The 26,867-nt window shown below is 42.6% G+C and overlaps 1 protein-coding gene across 1 annotated transcript in view; it reads right to left on the bottom strand.

The window, feature by feature from the left end:
- LOC124787137 (glucose dehydrogenase [FAD, quinone]-like) overlaps positions 1 to 26,274 on the bottom strand; it is a 204,024-nt gene extending 177,750 nt beyond the window's left edge. The window contains exon 1 of the mRNA XM_047254316.1: positions 26,250 to 26,274. Within this exon, the coding sequence (XP_047110272.1) occupies positions 26,250 to 26,270 (21 nt within the window). The 5' untranslated portion in view covers positions 26,271 to 26,274. The remainder of the gene's footprint in view (positions 1 to 26,249) is intronic.
- Positions 26,275 to 26,867: the final 593 nt, after the last annotated feature.

Genomic DNA, 26,867 nt, shown 5'->3' with positions numbered 1-26,867 from the left:
GTCGTGAGGCGGGGAACGCCCAGCTGGTCGCGCGGAATGCTCCAGCCAGATAGCAGATAGCGGCCGCGTGCGATGCCTGCCTCACGCTCCGGCCCTTGTGCAACGCTATACGAGTATTCCCACGCGCGTCACACGGCGGGGCTGCTTCTGCGAAACACTCGGGAGAGACGAGTCCGCCGCACGCCGGTTATAGCTCTGCTTCTTCCTAACCAGACAGACGCGCTCAAATGCGGGTGGAAGTGAGTGAAACTGCGGCAGCAAGTTTGCCAAAAGCTACCAATACGCACATCACGTGGCATGACGTCAGAGTGACTATAGCGCCAAATGACGCTGGCAATGCAACATGGGGCGCTTGAAGAAAGGGGAAAGAAACAGTGTGTGTGAGTGTATGTGTGCGTGTGTGTGTGTGTGTGTGTGTGTGTGTGTGTGTGTGTGTGTCTCAATCAGAGAGGATTTACGGTGAGGGCGTTCCTCATTACATCATCGCTCGGAGACAACATTTGAATGGCTTTATTCGGGTATGAATCGTGGAGAACCTGACAGAACGACGAAGTATGACAAGGGCAGCCCAGATGTATGGCATTTCTCACAGTATTGTTTCACACGCATAGGGAGATGGCCGCCCCACAGGGGCTGCTAGCCAAAGGAAAGAGGTGTTCGACCACGATCAACTACAGTAGCAAATGACTGCTACACTATACGGCAGGCAAAAAGGGAATACGTCAAACAGCTGGTGCCATTACTACCGCAGACTGTAGAGCTTTCAATCTCACGCTCCATAGTAGCACGCCAACTGTATGCAGGTTGTCCCTTTGTCCGAAGGTCAGTACCTTTTGTTGGTTGACACACACACAACGGTGGCAAATTTTGAGACAGTGCCGAGAGCGTAGGGACTGGATCAGTGGTGTCACGTGTTATTCTCGAATGAGTGCGGCTTCAATCTTAGTAGTGATTCTGGGCGTACATGACATAGCGAGAAGTGAGGAGGTGTAATGCCCCCAGGAACATTGTCCAACACGATCGTCTTTGTGGTCCAGGCATTATGGTACGGTGAGGCATACTCCATTGGTGTACTGACCTCCAAAACATTGAACAGGGTACATGCACTAGTCAACATTATTGGGGAAATGTACTTTCTCCCACGTATGAGCATTTTCAGGAGTGCATTCGGCCGCGACCGCAACGAACAGCGCGGGTTGAAGAGCTATTGAAACGAGAGGATCTTCCGCGAATAGGCGAGTCTGCCCATCAACCCGATTTAAATACCATCGTGCACGTGGAGATGCGTTGGGGAGACGTATGGCAGCACGTCCGCATGCAATAAAGACCATCAAGCAGTTGTCAACCAAGCTGGCAATGGGATGGAACGTCGTACCACAAGAACTTACCACCCTTGTGGCCAGCATGGGTGCATGCTTCAGAGCATGCTTTGCCGTCCGTTCTGACCACACATCCTATTGGGAGTACGTTCCACCTTTTGTAACATCCAGGGCACTATCATAAATCGCTTGACTTCGGTGTAATTATTGTGTTCAAATAAAAATGTCACTTCTGTTCCTTTCATTGCGCATTTCTTTCAGTTATCTTCTGTAATATACTGTAGAAATTCTGTCTTTGTTTGGTTCAAGTTTCATCTAGCCATTTTACTAGCCAGAGACACATCATGCAAAAGTTACCTCCGTCCCTAAGCTGTGCACACCAGTGTACACCCTCGAGTGAGATGGACAGAGCTGCTGGAGAGAGTGCTTATCTCGTCATTGCTGGCGCTGAGACAATAAGAAAAGAAACTAATGAAATTTCACTTATTGTGCGTGCACAGTATAATAGCAAGAATACACGATTAAATTTTTAGGTGATTTGGGAGCATACAGGATGCGATGCTGTTTGCTACACAGAGCTGCCAACTTTGGAAGCATCATCAAATGCGGCTGGGTATCATGTCGAACGGAGCTTGTCTTTTCGTTCTGCTTCACCTCTGTGCCAGAGTTAGTTAACCGTCTTCGTTGGTTAGTGATGGTGTTCCAGGGTCTTGGCAATCCATGACCAGACGTTTTCAATGGGTAAGGGATCTGGAGAACGTGTCGTCATACCAGCAGTTGAACACCCTCGAGGTACGTCAGAACAGCATGTGGTCTTGCTTTTTTGTAGTGTAAGCTAACGTCAAGGAGACCTCAAAGACAGGTCGCAGGTCCTTAGCACGTCAGAATCTAACAGCTGCTGTCCAGATTACACAATTTGGCAAGACGCATTACTCTTACTGGTAGTTCTTGTGCACCCAGCACTTTCTTTGTAAGTGACGAGATACGAGAACTATTCTATTAGTCATTACTGAGTGGAAATATGCAAAAAATACGTCATGACATTCATTCGTTTCTTTCCAAGACCTGCAGTTACACAAGAGCGAAACACTGGAGATCAGACGCGGAGATAAAATGTCGCTTAGAGAACGCCTTTAACGCTTTCATGAAATTCAAGAAATTTCTCACAAATACATACCTAAACTTAAGCTGGACCAGTAGCAAGGAAGACTGAGGTCTTTGAAATGTGGATATTCCACTGAATGCTTAAATACCATGGACAGCAAGAATTACTGTCATCGAAGTATTGAGATGCATGCACAAACAGCGAGAAAAATTAACAACCTTTTTTTTAAAAAAAATTGCATACCTACGACGTATCAAACCAAACACGAAGTATAACCTTCCACAGCTGATAATAGAAGGGAACATGGAGGTTGGTAGAACAAAATTGTCCGGAGAATAATATCTTGGTTTGATAGCATAAAGAACTAGACAGGTTTACAAAGTGCAAACCAAGTGCTTCATACTGCGATTCATAGAATAAAAATGCACTGTGTGGTCGCAACACTCCATTAATGGACAGACAGAAGAAGAAGAAGGTAGCGGAACTTAATTGTTTGAGCAGCTCAGTAATATGCATCTGCAAGTTTAGATGCTCATTAGTATGTATATTCGAAAACCTAAATCATTCTGCCCTCTTCACAGTCTTCTGTTGACGTGCCATATCAGTTGGTGGTATCATTCTGTTTGCGTCTAGTGAACTGAGTACAGTGTTCTCTAAAAAATGAGGAATTATCCCTTTTCAGAGAATCACTGAACTATACTTTGAAACATGCCATTAACGACTGTCTTCTATTGTTTTCTCTTGTGGGATTTATTACAACACTAGTATTGTCTGGAAAAACTATCAATTCTGCTTGATGAATTTCAAGTGGATATGCATATATAACGAATATGAGTGGATCCAAAACTGATCCTTGTGGGACGCCCTTGTCATGTCTCACGTCACAAAATTTTTTTTCTCTTTCCAGCATTGAGTGAATTATTCAGTACAACATTTTACGTCCTGTTTGCTAAATGTTATTCAAACTAGTTGTTTGAAAGCCATCAGCTCCAGAAAACTTAAGTTTTTCTGAGAGAGTAATATTATCTAAGCTATCAAAATTGTTGAAAAGATCACTAAATACACCAACAGGTGAATCTGTTATCATGTTCGATTCCATGGGAATAAATGTGTCCTATAACCATGATGTAATTCAGGACAGGGAGGCCAGAATTGGTTGTAACGCCACCATGAAAGATATTCACCTCTCTGTCTGTGGTGATATTTTATTATTTAACGCATGTATAACATCATTCCCAGTCGATCGACCCCTCTGTAATCCAAAATTTTATATACGTAACCTGTTTCTATTTAAATGTGAAGTTACTTCTGGCTACATTACTTTTTCGAAAATTTGGAGGAAAATCTCAGTAATGAAATCAACGAAAATTATTCTTAAGTCTTTTTTATCACCTTTCGTACAAAGATATTTAACAATGGCATATTTTAACTGTCTAGAAAAATTCCCTGTGCCCACTGGCATATATGTATTACATAGATCACTAATGACATTACATGACATTACTTATCAAATTAGAAAAACTGTTCAGAATTGTGTTGGAAATTCCATCAACATCATAGGAACTTTGATAATTCTGTTAACTTCAACGAAAGATGTTGGTGCTTCTTCTAATTGATTAAAGCCTCGGGAATGACATTTTAATATGCTCTCTGGCCTCTTCAACTGAACCATTTATTCCTATTTATGAACCTGCAATAAGAAAGTAACCGTTAAAAATACTAGCAACCGTGAATTATCAGTCACAGCCCCGTCATTCAGTTTAATTGTGATAGTGCCCTCTGCACTGATTGGTTGCCCTTTGTCGCGTTTCACAGCATCCAGTACAGTTATAAACTTACTGTCTACGTTATTAATTTCCGTGATGAAGTGCATATTTATGGACATTTTAAGGACTTTACAGTGTTTTTTGTAAGATGCAAGAAATGTCGGATCTCGACCTGTTCTAACCTTCAAATAAATTTCCTTTTACCTCTTATATAATTTATTAATTCTTGTAGTTATCCATGACTTATTTCTTTTATTGACTCCAGTTTGGTATTGAATGAATTACATTTCACTATAGCACAGTTTTATCTTATTCTTAAGACACTATGAACTGGTGTGATTAATAAGCTTGATTGGTTTGTATGAACATGCATGACAATTGTTTATTTCCATTAAATTTGCGTTATAAGAAGATGTTCTGTTAACTACTGGACAACTGTTTCAGCCTGAGCCTATTTTTAAAAATGTTGTCAGGATCCTGCTATCTTGCTGCAACGATTTCAAAAACTGACTACTGAATCGAATGAAGCAGCCAAATAGTTATTTTAGTTCATTTCCCCAGTTAGAACCTTTTAAGACATCTGCATTGAAATATCCGCTAACTACTGACTGTGAAGGTAGTTTTGTTTGTGCTTGGGAGTGAAGAGGAGAGGGTGTTTTAGTAGGATTAAATGGGTCTCCTGATAAGTTTATAATCGTCTCCCCTCAACGAACGAATGCAGAATTAATGCCCTTAATGAAACTGCAGTACAGTTTATGTAATTCGGTTTCACGTGAATGTGTTACTACAGCGTTCATAAATAAGTGAAAGAATCACTTATTATTAATGCACACGATAAGGTGCATCAACCTTTAACTTCCGAGGAGGAACAGTACGAGGCTATATTAAATGCTACAGTTACATGAAGTCAGTAGTAGTGAACGCAGGATTACCAACATATTTGTTGGGAAGTCCGTGAGAATAGGCAGCGCTTCTCTTAGAGAAGCCACATAGAGGACCTTAGTGCAAATAACGCTACAGTCCTGTTCTACTGCTTTGTCACCTTGCCAAGTGTGCTGCAGATGTTGAACAACTCCAGACGCACGATGGATCGATCGTAACAGATAGTTGCAGCAGTTACAGATGTGTAACACAGATTTTCGGGGAACTTCAACGTAAACGGTTCAAAAAAGGGTCTTACCAAACACTATGCAACGATTATACTGCTTCCATCAAGGACATTGCTTGGCGAGTCTTGGAATGAAATAATACAACACTGGAGACATACGAAGCAGAACAGCACTGGCGAAGCTACCCTTGTTGAGCACAACTGCTTTTCTGCTAAGAAAAAGTTCATTCGTTTATTCGATTCAAATGGCAGAAGTAGTTGGACAAAACGCAAGCAATGATGACGCCGTTATTACCGCAGGAAAAAAAAAAGAAACAGTCCTTATGTGTTCTCGGAGCTCTATGTGACCTCCGTTTGAAATGGTAAAACAGGAACAATAATAATTACAGTAAAAATTAACCTTCTTTTAATCTGAGTTCTAATTTCCACATTCCGTGTCCCTTTGTGGAGAAATGTCCGCCACCGCAGCGCCGTGATTAGCGTGTCTAACTTCTATGCGGTGGACGCTGGTTCGATTCTCGGTACTGGCAGGGAATTTTCCTTGGTGGGAGGACTGGGACGGAGTGCACTCCGATTCGTGATGGCAACTGAGGAGCTACTTGAGTGAGAGGTAGCGGCTCTAAAGTCATGACAGCCGACAACGGCCATGAGAGCGGTGCGCTGACACCGTGTTCTTCCATTGGTAGAAGATGACACGGCGGTCGGTCGGTCCCAATTGGATAGTACACTTTTTACACAATAGCATCATATTTAGCTTATACGCTTATTTCGATTTGTCCATAATTTCAGCCAGTCACTTTCATTAAACTGAACTCTCGGTTTCACGGACCTTTTGTTAGGTGCAATTTTCGAGAGTCGACAGGCCTTTAGGGCAGCGCTGTAGGATCGCATCACCACTAATTTCGTACTATCGAAAGTGGGGCCCATCATCTGCAGGCTGGAGAAATGCCGCGTATCCTACACACTGGAAACGGTTTTAAGGCCGACATTAGATACTAAATGAGACTAACGATTCGGCCACGAAAGATACGTTACACACAGACCTCTGCGGTTAACAGGCTGATCAGCCACTTTGCTGGATACAGACAGGGAGCGATAGAATTTGACACAACATATGATGACTTGGTGGAAAAGCTAGTTTACAACCGTTCATGTTGTAACCTATATCAGAACTCTGCCAAGAAAAGGAAGTGGGATGCCAAGTCAACTTGCTCAGCAAAGAATTTTTTGAATCAAATGATTCATTTAAATAGTGTTTTCATAACAAGAACAAACATTTAAATAAAATGTATGTTTAAGATACCACTTTTATGAAGCGAACAAAAAGTATGAAATAATTTTTCCTAGCGCCATACAGTTTCCTAATCTCATACAAATCCGTGAAAATTTGTGATTTTGAATTTTTAATAGCTATGAAAATACTTGTAGAATTTAAAACGAAAATTATTCATGCATCAGTTGTGTACTGCATGTGCCCAATGTACTTAGCTCCAATATTACTGAAAACTGACAATCACGAACTTTTAGGACTATCTGTGTGATGTTTGGAATCTGTATACATCTAGGCGAAATCATTTTAAACTTTTTAGATTGATTTAGAGACCTGAAATACCAAAAATTCAGTTTTATTAAAATAATTAATTTCTGGTTTGTAGTCTAGTGTGACTGAAATTTTTAAGTGTATTTCAAACATTCCGGTAAGATAAGAACGGAGACGTATGCTAAATTTTAGAATTATTTCAGTTCCTCTTCACTTGAGTTCACTTCCTCTTATGTGTACCACACAAGAAGACCGTGAAGCTAAAAATTAGACAGATTCGAGCTCACACGGATGATTACTAGCAATTGTCCTTCCTGTGAATCATTTGGGACTGGATCCAGAAAAGGGCGACAGGCAGTGGAACACAAAATTGTCGTCCGACACACACCAGACAAGAATGTGAGCTAATGCTGCATTGTCATACAGTTGTCAGCTAAGTTTAAAATTTCAAGACCCTAGTTCAACAGGAAGATAATTTAACAACAACTGCAGATTTTGTACCTAGCAGGCGGACAAACAAGGAAGTGACTTAATAAAAACGCGCTAAAATGGTTACCAATTACTGGTATTGTCCAACGAGTGCTGCGAAATGGATTATTATTTCTTGCTTTGCCTACAGTGCCGTCGGAGACGGCCAGCAGTACTGCAACAATATAGAGTCTATTGCGGTCATACGCTGGGAACCCACGGTAGGAAGGCGGCATCCGCCGTAGGTGGGAGCATCGGCGGCGAAGCAAGGGCCGGCCACAAACCCAGGTGAGGCGGCGGCAGCCAGTAAAGACTGCCGGCGGGATCTCGGCCGGCCCCCATCGCAGGCCAGAGTCGACCGTGTGCGCGCAGCCGGGCCGCGGCCGACCTGCTCGTAAGTTGCTGGAGTAACGGACCGTGTGCGCCTGGAGCCGTTCCAGGCGGCCCCGGCGGTCGTTCCAGCAAGTCACGCCCTTATCTGTGCCCCAGGAGCTTCCAGCTTCCTCCAGAGGTACCCGTCGCCTGCAGGAAGACCGTCCCTGTCCTCAGTGCTCCGTGATTGCTACATGCTGAACCGGTGTCCTTCGCTTCCTGGAACCGACATGGTTTAGCACTTCCTCAACTCGAGGAAACTGTAGGCAGGTCAACAAACAGGCGCCCTGTTTCGGTGCTCGAAATCTGCTACAACACGGATAGCAATGCTCCGATCAAAGTATGGAGAAGTGACACTTTTCTGATTATTTGTAATAATATACACTACTGGAAAACAGAGCATGAAGCATCAGTCCGATTTTTATGGAATGGAGTTTTTGATAAGATAACAGGTATTAAACGTGTAAACTTCCGTTCTGAACTGGTGTTCATCACCAACATGAGTGGGAGATGTGGTCCCAAAATGGCATGAAGACACTCTTGTATCCATTACAGACTTGATGCAACCAACCTTTGAAGCTTTGCTTCCACCAGCACGTCACCCCCTACATTTCAAACCTCACAGAAGTTCTCCTGTATGCCTTTCGGGGCTAGAATGTTTTCACTCTGCAGTGTGCCGTGAAATAGGAACTTCCTTGCAAATTAAACTCTACGTCATTTGGAAGGTAGGAGATGAGATGCTGGCGGAAGTACAAGCTGTGAGGATGTATCGTGAGGCGTGATCACGTAGCTTAGTCTTTTGGAAATAAAGTTTTCAACTATTAAAAACGAAAGGTGACATGCCCGCGAAAGGCACAGGTCTTCTGCTAGGAAGTTTCATGTCAGGGCACATTAGTTTCTAATCAGTGCTCATTACGCTGCTGAACGAAAAATTCGTTCTTCGAAGCACTGAATGTCATTTTGAAGAATTTCACGTCTTGCCCGAGACACATGCTGTGTTAGTCGTAAAGACTGCTCTTTGAAGAGTATTATGCAAGTATATGTCGTCCCACTGCATCATAGAGATGCTCTATAGAAGACAAATCAAGGGGCTAGATAAGTCAGTCAAGGATCCATACACTCCACAAGGAGTCTGTGGCGTGAACTGCAGTGTGAGGACTTCCATTATCTTGCTAGAATGTGCTGTTTGTCCATCGTGAAGTGTATGACAGCAGTGTATGACAGCAGAGGATTCAGCCTACCTTGAACAGCTATTAAATCAGCTCTGTTATATTATTCAACAGCCCCCTACAATCACGATTCAAGCACTTCAGGAGTTAACGCGTGAGAATGGGTCCTTTCGGCGACTTTTCGCCATGTCCTTGCGCTGCGTTAGCGTCGATCTGACTGTCACAAACAGAATCGCGACATCTCTGAACAACACACAATTTCAGATGTCCAAATTAACCTTGGCTGTACACCACTCAGGTCTCTGTAGTCCGTGGTAAGACGTCACAAAAAAAAAGGTTCAAATGGCTCTAAGCACTATGGGACTTAATATCTGAGGTCATCAGTCCCCTAGACTTAAAACTACTTAAACCTAACTAACTTAAGGACATCACACACATCCATGCCCGAGGCAGGAATCGAACCTCCGACCGTAGCAGCAGCGCAGTTCCGGACTGAAGCGCCTAGAACCGCTCGGTCACAGCGGCCGGCAAGATGTCAGTGGTAAACGCTTCGTCATAACACGAGAATTCAACCCAGCTTCCAGTTACACGTTCCCGACAGTTCGCTGTCTCACACTGTCCAGATTTTAGCTGTTGTCGTAGTCCTATTCAATAGAGGCAGTGGAACAATGCTACGATCTCCTCGTGGTGCAGTTCTTCTGGAAGCATCTGTGCCTGCTCATCCAGCGACACTCTTGCTCTGAGTTCGAGACCAGCCTTTCTGCAGCCATTGCACAACAGCCAACTGTTCGTTCGGCGTAAAGCTATCGCGCCCCACCCAGAACTGTGAAGATCATCCATTCTCCTAATGTTGTAGCTATGTACATTACTATTGATTCTGAACTGTATTTCCGTATTACTGAATTTCCCTGAACATTTGTTCACTTCTTTAATTTTAGACACGCCCAACAGCCATCACGGACTTACACCTTCCTCCATCAGTAGGAATGACGTTTTTACTTTCTGAAAATAACATTGCACACAGGATTTATTCGACATGCGAATAGTTATGGAAATACTGGATATTACCTTCGCACCATTAACTCAAGACATCCTTGTTGTAAAACTCTCCATTTTCGTCAATGTAGATAATTATGGGTATAGATTTTCGTTATCTTAGTAGTGTCATTGCCATATGCACTTGCCAATAAAGACGTAAAGTACAAACAAAGCTTGAGTATTCTTCACAGAACTATCTCCAACCTGGAATGGATGGTGCTGAGCAAGACAATCAAGCTCAGGATCATTCAGGAGGAGGACGAGGAGGAGAAGACTGGTGTTTAACATCCTGTAGACGACGAGGTCATTAGAGAGGGAGCACAAGCTCGGATTAGGGAACGATGGAGAAGGAAAGCGGCCGTGCCCATTCGACGGAACCATCCCGGCATTTGCCTTAAGCGGTTTAGGGGAACCACGGAAATTCTAAATCAGGATGGCAGGACGCGGGTTTGAACCGTCGTCCTGCTGAATGCGAATCCAGTGTGCTTACCACAGCGCTACCCCGCTCGTTAGGATAATTCAGAGTAATGTTCAATCGACACTTGTAGTAGCAAGACATATGAGGTAACCAAACAACTAGAAATTAAATTAAAAAGTTCCATAAAATTCTACCTCCATTTAATCATCATTATGAGGTGTCTTAGGGTGGGTTGGGCGTAATCTGAGCTTTGAAAGAAATGAAGACCTTGGAGCAGAGACAGAGAGAGAGAGAGAGAGAGAGAGAGAGAGAAGGAAATTTACACTAGTGAGTAGATGTGGATAGAAGACAAATTCCTTCGTCACTTCCCATGCTTTATTGATAAAGAAACTGATGGATGTTATAATAATCTATGACATTTAAACACATACATCTAAACCCACTGTACACTGCATATTGGAAAGCATTTAACACAGTCATTTTTCTGACCACGCCCTGGTTTGTTCTCCTATTACTTACATGCGTTACGCCCTGAAAAAAATTATAGCTAGTGAGTTTCTCTCTCTGTCTCTCTCCCTCTTTTCTATAATTTTAGGCAAGAAGATATTGAATACTTCCGTACTGTCGCTTGGCGTAGTCAGAAGTCATGTTACGGCCGGCCGTTGTGGCCGAGCGGTTCTATGCGCTTCAGTCCGGGACCACGCGGCTGCTACGTTCGCAGGTTCGAATACTGCCTCGGGCATGGATGTGTGTGATGTCCTTAGGTTACTTAGGTTTAAGTAGTTCTAAGTCTAGGGGACTGATGACCTCAGATGTTAAGTCCCATAGTGCTCAGAGCCATTTGAACCATTTCTGAGTCATGTTACATGTGCAATGCCAAACTGGCACATCACTTCGTATTCTCTCTAAGACAGAAGAAACGACGCACCTCGAAGAGTTACGCAAACTGGTCACAAACTGTTGTACATATAGATATCGACGGAAAGTACAATACTGTAAATATTGATGGAAGATGGATGAATGTTTGAAGCTCTAGCGTATTTTCACCGAGCACCTACCAAAAACAGAAAACAGGGGACAGATCGATACTAGGAGATAAAGCCTTTGCGAATTTCATTGCGTGTACTGAGTCGCACAGTAACTACGCCTCTCAGATAGGCGCGTCAGCAATATATGCAGATGTCCGCATTTCTGAGAGGACATGTGGATGGACTCAAAGAAGCCGGTTAGAGTAATAGCGAGTCGCTCGATATTTTAATAGGAGCTAGGCCACTATTCAACGATGTTGGTAAGAATGTGTTAACCATGGCCGAACACAAGCTCAAGAAGCAAGATGTCGACCTAGAGAGGCGAAGAAAGTGAGGACAGAACAATGGTCAGAGAGGAACCCATGGCCCCGGATTCATCATTATCACTGATTCGATGAGCAAGTGGTGCTTTAGTGACCACAAGGACCAGTCACAGAATGGGGGTGTAGCTCACGGCTCCCCTTGCGCCGACTACCTTCGACCTCTCTGCACCAAGAAGCCCGTTTGCAGTGGTGTCGGGCGCATTCGGCCTCGAATGTCATTAACTGACGAAGGATTGTATTTTTTGATGAGTCCCGCTTCGAAATGACCCCGATGACCAGCTAGGACATTCCTAGATACGCCCAAGACGCCGGTAGGAGACTGTCTCCCGCCATACGGCATGACAGCAGTGAGTGATGGTCCAGAGTGCCATTTCATTTCGTAGCCATTTCATTTCATTTGGTTGTCATCCGTCGCACCCTTACATCACAGTGATACGTAGGTGATACTCTACGCTCAAGTTTGTTGCCCTTACATTTCAATAAGATAATGCCCGCTCGCTGGAGGCGAGAGTATCTGCTGCTTCCTTCATATTTGTCAAACCCTTTCTTGATCAGCAAGAGAAAGTTTGGAGTATTATGGGCAGGGCCCTCCAACCAGCTCGGGATTTTGATGATCCAAAAAGCCAATTGGACAAAATTTGGCACTATATCCCTTAGAAAGAAATTCAACAACTCCACCAATAACGTGAAGCTGAGTAAATGTTCGCAAAAGGAATACAGGTGGATCAACAGGTGATTGGTTCAAATGCCTCTGAGCACTATGGGACTTAACAGAAAATGGTTCAAATGGCTCTGAGCACTATGGGACGTAACTACTTTGGTCGTCAGTCCCCTAGATCTTAGAACTACTTAAACCTAACTAACCTAAGGACATCACACACTTCCATGCCCGAGGCAGGATTCGAACCTGCGACCGTAGCAGTCGCGCTGGGACTTAACATCTGTGGTTATCAGTCCCCTAGAACTTAGAACTACTTAAACCTAACTAACCTAAGGACATCATACGCATCCCTGCCCGAGGCAGGATTAGAACCAGCGACCGTGGCGTTCGCGCGATTCGAGACTGAAGCGCCTAAAACCGCTCGGCCACACCGGCCGGCAACGGGTGATTGACTTGCTTAATTTGTGAAGCTCTTTCTCTAGAATACATCATCCAATTTTTTCTGACATTGCACTCATTTGTTTGTATGTTCTTCTACATTACAATTACAGATTTCCTTCCAATTCGGATAATTCCTTCGTGGGGCGTAGTTTTCCTTTCTTTGTCTAAGACCGTATTTGTAAATTCGAACATAAATTCCTTGTTTGTAACTATGACTTTTCTTTCATTCACGCTGTGTCGTGTCTGCTACAGGTGGGCTAGAATAACGTTATTTTGTGATGTTTATGGATATCTGTGTATGCAACGTATTCTTAGTGACAAGAAATCTCTAGTCAGCTGTTTCTCTTACTGTGTAATTTATGAAACAGCTTTTTATTGACTAGTAGTAGTGTGCAGCCGATGATTTGATTCGATGCAGCGGAAGAAGGTGATTGCTGCAAAGAATGATGAGATGCTGTAATCCAGGACTTCATTGTGGGACGAGCGAAAAGTCGCCACTGTTAGAGGAAGAAACGCTGCTTGAAATCGAACTGCCCACTTGGTGCCTTTCTGTAGCTACTGAGCGTATCTGGATGAACTGTTGTGAACCTGATACTACTGAGCGTATCTGGGTACACTGTTGTGAACTTGATACGTATTACTTCAGTATACATGGAATCAAATCGAACCGCAAGGTAGCTGTAATTGGTGATTTCTTTATTGTCGCAACCAATTTCGCTGCATTAAACCAGCATGCCTAGGTAAAAACAGTCCTGCATTAGCATACCAGGACACCCTCATCGTTCATAGTCAAAAATGAAACCCTGAAGTGTGGAAGAACACGCCTGACCACCTTCCATTCTGTACCCTTGGAAAGAACACAGGTACGCTACTGCATTATTCTCGCCGATGTCCTGTTTTATTTAATTTGACAACTTCCCCTCTTCAAATGTTTAACTTTCGACTACGAACGTTGTGGTCGTATTGGTGCGCTAACGTGACACTTTTTTCACCTGAGAATACTGTTTTAATGCAGCAAAACCGTTCGTGACAAAGAATTACAGCAGTTTTGCGGTTCGTTTTGCTTCCATTCATTAGGAAGTTTAACAGTTGTAGTTGCCCGCACTACAAAGTTCTGTATTCCTTCAGTATTCGTCGTACACAAAATTTTCAAAGTTATATGAATGGCTTGAATTCACGTCCTTCTGATTTTTAAATGTCCTCATTTTGGTCTAAAATGAAAAAAAAAATTGTTTTTGCAGTATGCTATCACGTACAAAGATTTCAGTAACGGTCTGGTACATTGGCACTGAACTACACCTGTGTGCGGTCCAATAGCATTCAGTCTTTTGACTCATTATCAAGAGTATTCCTGGCACATTCTATGATATTTCATCAAGCTAGGGTATCTGTTGGTCTTGCTGATGATTATAACCCATATGGGAGAAAACTGGTAACATCACAAAGCCTGCCTTTCTCGTAAAGCATCAAACAGGGTACCGGTCTGAAAGCTTCCGCCATATGAACGCATCATTGTGTACAGTGTTAAGTGCCTTCACTCTCTGAGAAAACTTTAGGTTTTTATAATGGACGTTTACGCATATTCTGATGAGGAAGGTTACGAAACTAGTTTTTCTCCTAATTACTGACTTAGCCCATGGAGGTGGATCCGTTGTTTTAATGCAACACTATGTTGTAACTAACGGTTTCAACCATCGGAAAACAAGCCTGTGGAACGGTTCATTAATAAATTAAACCACACAAAAAATGGCTCTGAGCACTATGGGACTCAACTTCTGAGGTCATTAGTCCCCTAGAACTTAGAACTACTTAAACCTAACTAACCTAAGAACATCACACACATCCATGCCCGAGGCAGGATTCGAACCTGCGACCGTAGTGGTCTCGCGGTTCCAGACTGCAGCGCCTAGAACCGCACGGCCACTTCGGCCGGCAAACCACACAAGGACGGGTTGCTAGTAACGAGTGATAATCTTCCCAGGGATCTAATTCCGGTTCACGGAGAGGCAGTTCCCAAAACTCTGGTAATATGAAAATTTTGTAATACTTACTTAAAGAGCTATATCCGTTTCACCGAACCAGAGCAGACATTTAAAGCTGATACGTGTCTCTGTTGGTTATTGCGCTTATTTGCTTCGTGTCATTAATGTTCTGACGAAATGCCATGCCACATAAAACGGTATGTATTTCAAGTTGTGGAAGGAAAATTCGTGCGCTCCCGTTGAGGCGTGAAAATATTTTGACGGCAGATGATGGGTACGCAGCCGGATGTCGGGCCTCTCCCTTTTCCCGAGCATCTTGAGACAACACGCGGGGGCCGTAACCTTGAAATTCCCAGCTGTTCACCGACGGCTGGGAAGTCTTCGTCGCTTCATACGTTTTGTAGTGTCAAGATCATCAAAGCAGAAGCATACAACACGATTGCTGTGCTGCTTTCTAAAATAAGGAGTTATAAAAACAACCATACAAAGGTCACGTTAATGCAGAGAAGTGAGGAAGACTAACGCAGGAGATAGCACTCCTGCATTTACGTCACTGCTTTAAAAGGTCTTTTCTTTCAGGTTCAGAACAGAGCCACTGAATACTTCTCTTAAATTTGCAGTAAAGAATCTCTGATTTCATTTCATCGTGCAGCTAGTACTACTACTCTTCGATTATGTGTGACCAATTAAATGAATCGTAAATAATCATTTTTTCTGAGAAAAGTGATCCTTGGGTCATCATTGTAAACAGAAAAGAATCGAGACGTATCATGTTATCACAAATATGGATTCACACAATGTGAAAAGCGGTCGCTTTGATCTTTCGAGGAGAGCGGTGACGCTGGTATCTCAGTAAATCGTAGAATTCATAGCTTTGGTCATATTTTAATTTATCTGAACCTGCAACTGGTTTCGGCTTTACAACCGCCATCAGATACACAAAAGGAAAATTTCGAATACACGTTATCTGCGTCATTGCCTGCCTTTACAAGGCAATTCGCTGACTGATTTTCCTTGGGTATATAATAGGTCCATGTTCATGTTTCGCAAATTCCTTCATTTTATTTTCGTCTTACAGATCTGATGATGGTTGTAAAGCAGAAACCAGTTACCTCTTCACACAAATGAAAATGTGATGAAGACAGTGAATTCTACAATTTATTCAAATGACATTACCTAGCGTTTCGTGAAAGACGCGAATTGAAGCAAAGTAAGAACACTATATTTTAGACTAATATCCCTGAAGTTTCCGAGTATCAAGTGACCACTGACGTTCTAATGTTTGACGCCGTACGGTGCTGGCGTGCCACATCTGCAACTTCATCTACATCATACACCGCAAACCAGCTAACGGTGTGTGGCGAAGGGTACTTTTGTACCACTAACTGAGACCTCCAACCATGTTCCGCTTGAGAAAATCGCGTGGGAAGAATGAATGTCGGTAAGCCTCTGTATTGGCTTTAATTTCTCGAATTTTCTCCTCGTGATCATTAAGCGAAATGTATCTGGGGGGGGGAGGGGGGGGGTTGGTGGGAGGGTGTAATATATTGTCCGACTCTTACAGGAGACTACTCTCTTTAAATCTGAAAAGTAAATCTCTCCTTATTGCATAAAGCCTCTCTTGTAATGTTTGCCGATTATGTTGAGAAACTCCATAACGCTCTCGCACCGGTTAAATGATCCCGTGAAGAAACGCACCGCTGTTCCTTGGATCTTTTCTATCAGTCCTATTTGGTAGGGATCCCAGATAGATGGACATTACTCAAGACTCGATCGAACAAGCGTCCTATAAGCCCCTTCCTTCGTGCGTGAGTTACCTTAAAATTCTTCATATGAATCGGAGTGTGGCATCTAATTTTCTCATTTTTTATGTGCTCATTCCAGTAAAGGTCGCTCGGGTTAGTTACTCCTAGATATTTTCCGGTAGATACTGTTTCCACAGGTTTGTCATCGATAGTGTAGTTGTACAGCAATGGATTCCTTTTCCTATATATGCGCAATATGTTACATTTATCTACGTTCAGGGTCAACTTCCAGAGCGTGCACCAGTCTTCAGCTCTCCGGAGGTCCTTCTGAAAATCGTTACTACCTTCTGGCGTTGCTACTTTGTTATAGACAACCACATTATCTGCGAACAGCCTTAAAGAGCATTCTACTAGATCACCTCGTACCAAATGTAGGAACTTGATGCTATTTAGTCAAAAATCAACATGGTGAGACTGTGGCTGCATACAGATACAGGCTAAGTCTTAGAATTATCTAACAACAGCAACCAACCAATAGCAATAACAGTATTTACTAAAAACAAAAGCCACCGTTAATGGTTTCGACTTGACAGATTCGTCCTCAGACGACTGTTCAATTTTAAAATCGCGTATCTCTTATGCTGTACATTGACGCTGACTTTTTTCAATTATGATGAAAGTTCCTTTTGGTGGTGGCTCTATACAGCAGAAAATTGGATCTATCAGTGAACTAAAACAACGTAAACACCCTTCCCAGATTACAACTGAGTCATTTGATAATACTGTTGACTACTTTTGAACTTCATATACCTGTGGAACTGCAAACGCTTTTTAAACATCTGAAGATGCAAACAGAGCACGAAACTCGTGCGCGCGCGCACAAAAAAAAAAAAAATTGTTCAAATGGCTCTGAACACTATGGGACTCAACTGCTGAGGTCATAAGTCCCCTAGAACTTAGAACTACTTAAACCTAACTAACCTAAGGACATCACACACATCCATGCCCAAGGCAGGATTCGAACCTGCGACCGTAGCGGTCCCGCACAATATTTCGGCCACCCGGATGTTTATATACAAATACAGCAGTTTGTACATTTTAAGATCTTGTAAGCTGTAGCTCATTGCTATGTCCAGCCGCAGTAGGGCACCCATCGTATTTTACGACTTTCATCAAAATAATAAACATCGAAAACTGAATTTACAGGAAAAGCCAAATCTAATTTTAAACATTCCGCCTTAGTTGCTGACTGGTCAGCGCGGTTGACTGACATGTGGATTACCCGATTGCATTGCAGGTACTATCAGGGACTTTTTCTTGGCGGGAGGCCTGGAAAGGGGTGCACTCAGCATCATGATGCCAGCTGAGGAGTTACTTGGCCCAGTAGCAGTGCTCCAAGTCACGAAGCTTGACAACGATCTGGAGAGCGGTGAGCTGACCGCATTCAATGATCCCTATGGCGGTGGATAACACGGCGGTCTGTCGGTATCGATGGACCCATCAGGGCCTGTGGGCGGAGTTTAATTTTAAACATGCCGTCTGATGATGAACCTGTTGATTCGAAACTGGTAGCAGTGTTTTTTTTGTCCTAAATTAGTAGCTTCATTACAAGTGATTGATTGTTGTTTCTATTTTTTATAAGAATTAATATGCATAATGATTTTCTTACAGTTACGTAACACAGAGTAGTGAAAGTGGGGGAATTATCAATTTTTGTGCAAACTGACTCAACGTTCGAAAATTTTCTGGACTGAAAATCTTGGCTTTAGAAATAACTAAATATTGTAAATACGTAGACGAGAAAATTTTCATTATTAAAACCCAGCGCACAGCATATGTGTGCCAGAAGGGTGGATTCCGGCAAGAGCTTTTACGAGGAGCAGATTTATCCGAGGTGCTGTGGGTGTGTAATCAGCATTCACAGGCTAGTAGCTGAAGTCGACCAGCAGGCCTAACCGCGCCAGTTCCTGCCGAATGAGAGAGGGGCGCTCGTAGTTTCGTAGGCGTATATCACCCTTTATGCAACAGCCAGGGGTGATGTGGTAATTCCGCTTTCGCTATGGAAAAGGCATTCTCGGAAGTGAGTTACCCGGAACCATCCACGTAAAGTCACTCGCTGCCTCTGAAAGTAGAGTTCTACGCGTTGATATTACAGGCATTCAGCGTTTACTTTTGTCCCCAGCAACTGACCTGTTTGCGCTGTTGTTGAATTATTTCCGTATGATAATCATCATCACCAGTATATTCCAAATTGGTGAAGTTAATTAGTATGCACATCGGCTATTCGGATGAAACGTTGTGTCACTGAATTTCGAACTGTTCATATTGTGCCATTAACACCCTCATACTGAAAACAGTAGCTAATTAGCTTTATACTCAACTTTTGGCTACACTTATCATTTGCCTGTGACGTATGAGAGCGTGAAAATGTGGGCTGATACGAATGGGAGAGAATGAAAGTGAGATATGATTTATTTCGGATCTTTTACTGTTCGTTGATTTACCTGCGTGAATACTTAAATCATGGTTACACAAAACTGCATTGTTTACGATTTATTGTTTTGATTTGGATTAGTTATGCCAAATTATTAACATGTTTAAAATTTTTGTTGAGTGTATAAACATGAAGTGGGCTTTACTTGTGGCTTTATGAGTACGATACGTAGCAAATCTAATGTGCAGTCAATAAATAACCCTATATCTGCAGTTACACTCAGCAAAAGACTTTACAGTATGTAGAGGAAGGTGTTTCATGTACGATTAACATTTCCCCAAAATAGCGCTGAGCACTATGGGACTTAACATCTGAGGTCATTAGTCCCCTAGAACTTAGAACCACTTAAGCCTAACTAACCTAAGGACATCATACACATCCATGCCCGAGGCAGGATTCGAACCTGCGAGCGTAGCAGTCGCGCGGTTCCGGACTGAAGTGCCTAGAAACGCTCGGCCACCGCGGCCGGCTGTCCATGATAGTAGAATCCTTTGATGACAGTCGATGTAGTCCTCATGAAGCCCGCCTCGATAAATTTACACAAACTGTGTGTCAGTTAATGTCCGTCGTAATTCTTATGATAACTAACACATCGATCCAATTATCGAACACAACAGTCTTACCGAAGAACTTGTAGAATGTTCCTTCGAGAACAGTTACTGGGCATGACTAGGCACAAGATGTGCCACATACGCACCTCTCACGATCAGTGCCACAGTGCACCAACTATAGCTTTCATGACTGCATATACGTAATAACGATAATTACGATGTTAATATATGGACACATCACTGTCATTAGACCATTACCCGTAGGCCTTACGTTCGCAGCTTGATCAAAGACCGCTGCCTACTGGCAAAATTTTAAAATGCCGGAGTAATTTGTTACTCGTATTTTACCGGGTAGTGTGCACGACAAAGAAGAATGCAGACGCAAGTTCCGATGAAACACAGCAACTGTCTGTATATGGTGCAAGACGCACTGAAGTTGTGCTTAGCATTTTGAATGATTTGGGACGGAAAGTTAATAATAAAATACAATACATAAGTACTTGTTAACGCACTTTAATCTTCACCACTGCCATTCTTGGCTAACAAGAAAACAACTGAAAACAGAAAATACGTTATGTAATGTTGACCTTTCGAAATGGACCATAGTACTTATTCTCAACGTGTGTCCGTTTATTCTTGTAATACCCTGTATGAGCCCTACGTATTCCGTAGTCTTGTTAGGACACCGCACGCAAGATTTTCAGACCTGCAGCTTACAGCGTTTACGCGCACACAGAACACAATATCAGGCGACTGCTCCATTGCTCGTTATTCCTACCGACTTTTTATTATATCCAATTTGCGCGAAGCCTTTATTACAACCAACGCGTTTGTGATTCGCCTGTATGCGAGAGACGTCTTTGTTAACGAGTTTGCGAGTGTATTCAGAGTAGTTCAGAAGCCCGGCGTAACAGCCCTATAATATTTTTATGGCTACATAAAAAATCCAATTTTCTCATCCGTATTAACACATAACAATACACACATTTTATATGGTACCGTAGAAAGAAAGATACGAGCTGTACTTAAAACAGAAATGCTCACCTTATGCAGTTTCATCGTGATTGACAAGTAAATGAATAAGCTTCTTTACAGTAGAATAAACCAAAGAATTTTTATGTAAATGAAGTATTTCTGTGATGTTTCCCGGAAAATCATCATAAAAAGGGCAAGAAAGGTATAAAAAAGGATTGTTTTTCTACGCCTTCCGTAACTCTCTTAATAGATTGACATAAAACAAACTCCTAGCGGAAACATACATACCTCCCTCCCTCTCTCTTTCTCTCTCTCTCTCTCTCTCTCTCTCTCTCTCTCTCACACACACACACACACACACACACACACACACACACACACACACACACAAATTACAAGCTGTGATCACTTGTTCACCTTCCATACTATGTAACACATCTGGTCTACTTCATCCCCCCCCCCCCTTACCAAACCTCCATACAGAAATACAGAATGTATCAACAAGAATCATCCGATTTGACACGTCTACTGATACTTCTGAACCTAATAAACATATACAATGAATTTTGTTTTTGGTAAGCGGAAGACTCAAAAAGGTTTTCTTCATACATTTTCAGAGGTGTTCAATATGCCCTCCTTGAGATGCACGGCATATTCCAGTGCAGTATTCAAATTGTTCCCACACTGCAGCTTACACAGCTGCTGTTATGCGACGTCTCAGTTCATTCATCGTTGTTGGTGACACAGGCACATAAACAGTCTCTTATAAACCCCAAAAAGAAATAAAATACAGTCAAGTTCGGTGATCTTGGAGGCCAGTAATAGAAAAATGGACCATCCACCTTTCCCGTGAAACTGCACAAAACACATGAAGTTTTGTAGAGGCCCTCTCATGTACAACTTCATGTAGTTGTTCTGTACACCATATTCTCACATTATAACGATTTACTCTTCCATTTAAATGGAATGTTGCCTCGTCACTAAACACTAATCGTGGAAGAAAACTATCATCCTCCATCTTGCCAAGGACGGAGTTACAGAATTCCACACGTTGTTGTTAGCCATCTTTACGATGAGCTTGCAGTAGCTGAATTTTGTATGGTTTCAGGTGTAAATGTGGACGCAACACACGCCAGACGAACATCGGAGGCATTTGAGCTGTCGAGCTGCACGGCGAATGGATTTCTGCGGACTCCTTGTGAAACTATGGCGGATGCGTTCGACGTGTGTGTCAGACACTCGGGGATGGCCCGGCGATTTGCCTTTACACAAACATCCTGTTTTTCGAAATTGTTCATTCCATCGTCTAAGCTCTTCGCTGTAGGAGGATCCACACCAACCTAGTACGAAAGTCACGCTGAACGTTTATTACTGTCCGGCACTGCGCTAAACATAGAACACAAAACGCTTTCTGTTGTCCCGACACCATTTTTACTACAACTGAAGTGGACGCACACTACTGCTACCTAGCGGGAACTATGTAAAACTTGAGAATTTGCCCTTTCCAACTGTACGTTGTTCACGCAAATATCTCATATAACATAATAGTTATGATCGTTTTTAAATCGGAACATTATTTTTGATATACCCTGTATTAATTGAATATTCGTCGCAGTACAATGAGACAGACAACAGTCATGTTTCAATAATGATCATTCGATTTTTACATTTTGTAAAATGCGAACTTTCACAAACGCAAACTTTACATCTATTGAAATAATTAGTCTTAAGGTGGTGGAACGAATATCTTGGTGAAACCAAACGTTACATTCCCATCTACAGAGAAGATCTTGAAGGAGGTTCTAGCTTCTGTAACGGGCCGATTCACTCCGTGGCTCGTTACTGACTGAGGAAAAAATTCATTTCCGAGTGCTCTCGCGCAGAGCCGTGACGTCAGATGTTTTCAAAACTCGAGCGCAATTGGCATTTGTTGGTTGTTGTCGTCTACTATTGCTGTGGCCTCACAGTGAAAGAATGGTACCTATATATTTCCAGTAACAGGTTCACAACCCTGTCTTTCAGAATAAAATTATTGTCGAGTTTTATAACCTCTATTGCCACGAGTGTACACAACAATTGGCTGTACATACAGCGTGTCCCAGGAGGAATGGCCGATATTCAGGGACATGATAGGAACGCTCATTTGAAGCAAAAACTCCGCATGGGCATTTGCAGTATTCAAAATCTTTCGGAAGCACTTAATGAACATTTGCTAACGGGTTAGTAGCACGCACGACTGTATGTGTCTTACCAAACCAAACTCTTCGACTTTTTATTCAAGTCCATCCTGTCTTGCTGCTTTCAGCCTCTTTGCTCGGAGTGTCTTTCTGCCATTAAACTATCGCTCTGAACGAGCAGTTGTCCACGGTGTGTTATGAGTGTGGTAGTGCGACGCTGTTACCCTCGTCAGGGGACGTGCAGAGGTACTCAGGCAGGCAACACAAATGTTTTCCCAAAAGTGCACAAATACATTGACGTTGACGGTAGGATATTCGAACATTTATGTTTAACTGTACAGCAACTGTAGTCTTACGTTCAAACTGTGGAAGTCAGTTAGAATGCTTGTTGATCACGGAACAAAATAACGAGCCAGCAACTAAAAAACACATGAAAAGCTTCATCCAATTAAATTGGGCGTGAGTTCATAAAATGTTAACAATTTTTGTGCTGTTATTTCGTCTTATCTCAAAGTTGAGGGTAAATCTCTCGATAGACCAAAGGCTTCTCGGCTGTCAGTATACAAAATAACAGAACGTTAACATGAATACTGCATTCCGGTGGGCCTACATGCCGCAAGAGATAAGCATGCGTGCCAACACGAAGGCGAGTAAGGAAAGTTTTATTCGTTCGTGGAGTTCAAAAATGCTCCATGGGCGAATAGTTGGTTTGATCGACGTACTTTTCAATTGTTCCTTCGTAAAACGCGTGTTGTAATTATTACTAACTGTTTTACTAGCGTAAGCCTTACAATTTATTGAATGATGCACACAAATCTATGCACATAAAATGTATTCTATCTCGGAAACCTTTAGGAGTGGTGCAAACGTCCATATGAAGCTTTTTCCTACAAATGAGCATTACTGTCGTATCCCTGAATATCGTCTTACTCTTGGGACATCCTGCATATGGAGGCTACATTATTTTTTAAACACAACAATAATTTTGTTTAGAGCGAAAAGGGAGTGAAACTGAACACCCTCTGAGTTCTGGTCCTGAAAAAGAAGCGTGCCAGCCCTGCAGTATGGAGCGATGGCTTTAGCAGACATCAATCGACAACGGGCTACTATGCACGAGTTTTGAACCCATGTAACGTCACGCCACTGTGCGGGAGCACGCGGTTAGGTAGTTTTAAATGAGTTAGCAGCGTTCCTCTGTGTGTACCGCTCTATTACAGAAGCTACAACCACTTTGAAGATGTCCTCCATATACGGTTACGAATCGTTACGAATCTAGAAAAAACATTCACTATGATATAATAGCCCGGTATATTTCAATAAGTATTTCAGATGTTGTGGGAAATCGGAATGGCAGCTCTAGCGCTCCAGAACTGACGACGTGACTTTCTCAGGAGACATTATCGCAAGCCGTTAACAATGGTCAACTCGTTCCCGGGTCTTAGAGCGGCGTGGAGCCACCTGTGCTTAGTTATTTACAGAGCAAGAAACTCCCTTTCTCCGGCGAACTTACAGTTTCCACAATACGATCGATTGTGACCAGAATTTTGTCCATTTACTGCTTGGCAATAACAGTGCGGTGACTATTGATTACTGCAATCTTTCCTCTAGGATTCCCAGCGCAGTTAACGCTTAATCGGAAACCGATAACGAAACTTGCTGACCGCAGCGTGACCGCAAATGAAATCACCGCATCCCAAGCGAGCCGTCGCAACACAGCTACTGCATATTACTTTTTCGAATGGAGAAGATTTGTCAAGAGTTACAACGCATGTGCACGGGTCTTTCCCATAAGCATACCGCTGTGGGTTCCCCCTGCCCCCTCCCCTCCCCCTTGTCGTCTCTAGTCCCACTATTTTATTGTTAATGAAGACAGAAAATTCATGTTGTCAACATTTCCACCTGTTTCGAATGTAATTTTCACTGGTTGGCTAAGAATAATGTGAAGCAAGGCTGAGCCTTCCCTGGCAAAAGCGCACGCAAAAAAATAAAATCAGATTCTTAGAAAAATGTCAATCGTGATGCGCCATGACCAATGACACTACCAGTGAGGAGCATAACATAATATTCAGTGTTTCCTTTCTCATGGGTAAAATTAATTAGGTGTTCCTGTTTCCTTTCATAGAGCCTAAATTCGATAGCATAACAACTAGTTTTGCAACATGTTTCAAAATTACTGTACAACTGTACTGTTATGGTGCGTGATACTTAAATTCTTCTTAGGAAAACAATGATTACTTCGCTTGCAGTTAACACCAAATGAGGAGTTTCAACCTGCTGCTACTGTCAAATTCCGGCAGAATTATAGGAGATGAACTTATTGATCATTTAAAATATTATTCTTTTGTTAAGTCGTGGAGAAGTGTTATAAAAATAACATTAATGACTAGATGCAATGATATCGGACATTGAGTGAAATGATGGCTTACACAACGCATAATTCTTATTGGACATGGTTCTGTTGGAAGCAGACAGTTTACTCTGATCACTGAAGTCAATCACTAAATGAGTGGTCTGGTAACCAGTTTCTAGGCTCTGAATCAGAAACTAGGTGGTAATTGACGTTTAAAACGTAAACAAACTCATATGCAAGACATGATCCTAGAAACGACAGTAATACAAATTCAGATTTTCTATTTGTAGCGTACACATGTCGATAGGATTCCTAACTCACGTGCTTCTCTTCAGAGTCCTAAGAAATGAAAGTGTATGACGAGTCATTTCTCTCGGAGAGACACAAGATTACAAAGTGACCTTCATGTCTGGATGTCTGCTTCTAAATCTTCGTTTTATAAACTGTATTTGGCTCCTCTATTAAATAAGTTCCCGGTTCATTCGAAAACATAGTTCAACATTTCAAGTAACTTCTCTGTTTAATAAGCGAAGGGTATGCTATTGAAACAGAATACCTGAAACCTGCGAGTATTTGAACCTTCCTTTCACCGTTCAGACAATTTGTGAAGAGTTTCATAAAGATTAGCTTTAATAACGCTGCAAGATCGAAGCATCTAAATGCAGAGAATTTTGTTATGGTAAGTAAAACTTTGGTAATGATGATACTTGTCTTGCCACTAATAATGGAGTCATCTTCCCAAAAACTTACGTGGAAGTCACAATGTTTATATAGTTGGCATAATTGTATTCTATGAACTCATTTCTCCAACTAGATCCAAGGTGTAACGTACATAGCTGCACGAGTTTGTCATACACACGAAGTCACGAAAGGGTTGGGAATGGAACCATGACTCTTTGAGGTTATAATCTGAAATGTAGGCACTGACATTTCATCCGAGGATCTATCGCCATTGGAATGAAAACTATGTGGTGTTAAGAATCATTTTCATATCACTGGAACACATACGAAACGAACATTTCGTCTGTTACACGCTCTTCATCTGCAACACTTTTGACATCTACGTATCTAACTGATTTAAACTCCACTGCAGAACTGAACACGTTACACAGTAGAGAACGGCAGAGGGGACCGCTACCTGCAAAGTGTCAGGGCTGACAGTAACTCTGCGCCCGATGTTTCGTGTTTAGACACACGCGCTCGGCGGAGCGGCACGTACCTGTGTGTTGAGCGACGTCATGGTGGCGGCGCAGGCACTGTGCCTGCGGGAGCGCGCGTCACTTGTTTTACGGCGCCGCTCCCGCCGCCGACAGCCAATCGCGGCGCGCTCCCCAGACGCCCGTCACCCACTTGCTGCCCTACTAGTCCTTCCGGCAACGCTTTTCTCATACGTTTGTGGTAGAGTTTTACGGCAACGACGCTGTGCGACTGTACATGTAATACTTCTAGCAAGGTATCGCAATTACTGACGTAATGGAGACTCATATTGGAGAAAGGATGATCAAATTTCTGTCCACCACCCAGAGTTATGTTTATCGTGTACCTTATAAATATTAGATTCTGTATAAGTTCGCAGCAGTTTTCCGTAAGTTTAATAAACACAACAGATCACATAAAGACTTTAGGCATCAATAAAAAATTCTACTTCACTATTAACAAAACTCCACCAACGCGGGGTTAACTTTCCGATACCGCGACTGTGGAAATAACATGGGTTTGAGGCGCAGAGCTCGTCGCCCGAAGTTCGGAGAGCATTTTTATCCGGAAATGAGGTTTCTTGAAGGCTGTTCGATAGAGAACGGAAAAGGTAGCGATCAGGTGAATAAGATGAGTGCGG

Source organism: Schistocerca piceifrons, chromosome 1 (genome assembly GCF_021461385.2).
Source record: "Schistocerca piceifrons isolate TAMUIC-IGC-003096 chromosome 1, iqSchPice1.1, whole genome shotgun sequence".
Lineage (NCBI taxonomy): Eukaryota > Metazoa > Arthropoda > Insecta > Orthoptera > Acrididae > Schistocerca > Schistocerca piceifrons.
This window is presented reverse-complemented; position numbering and strand designations above follow the sequence as displayed.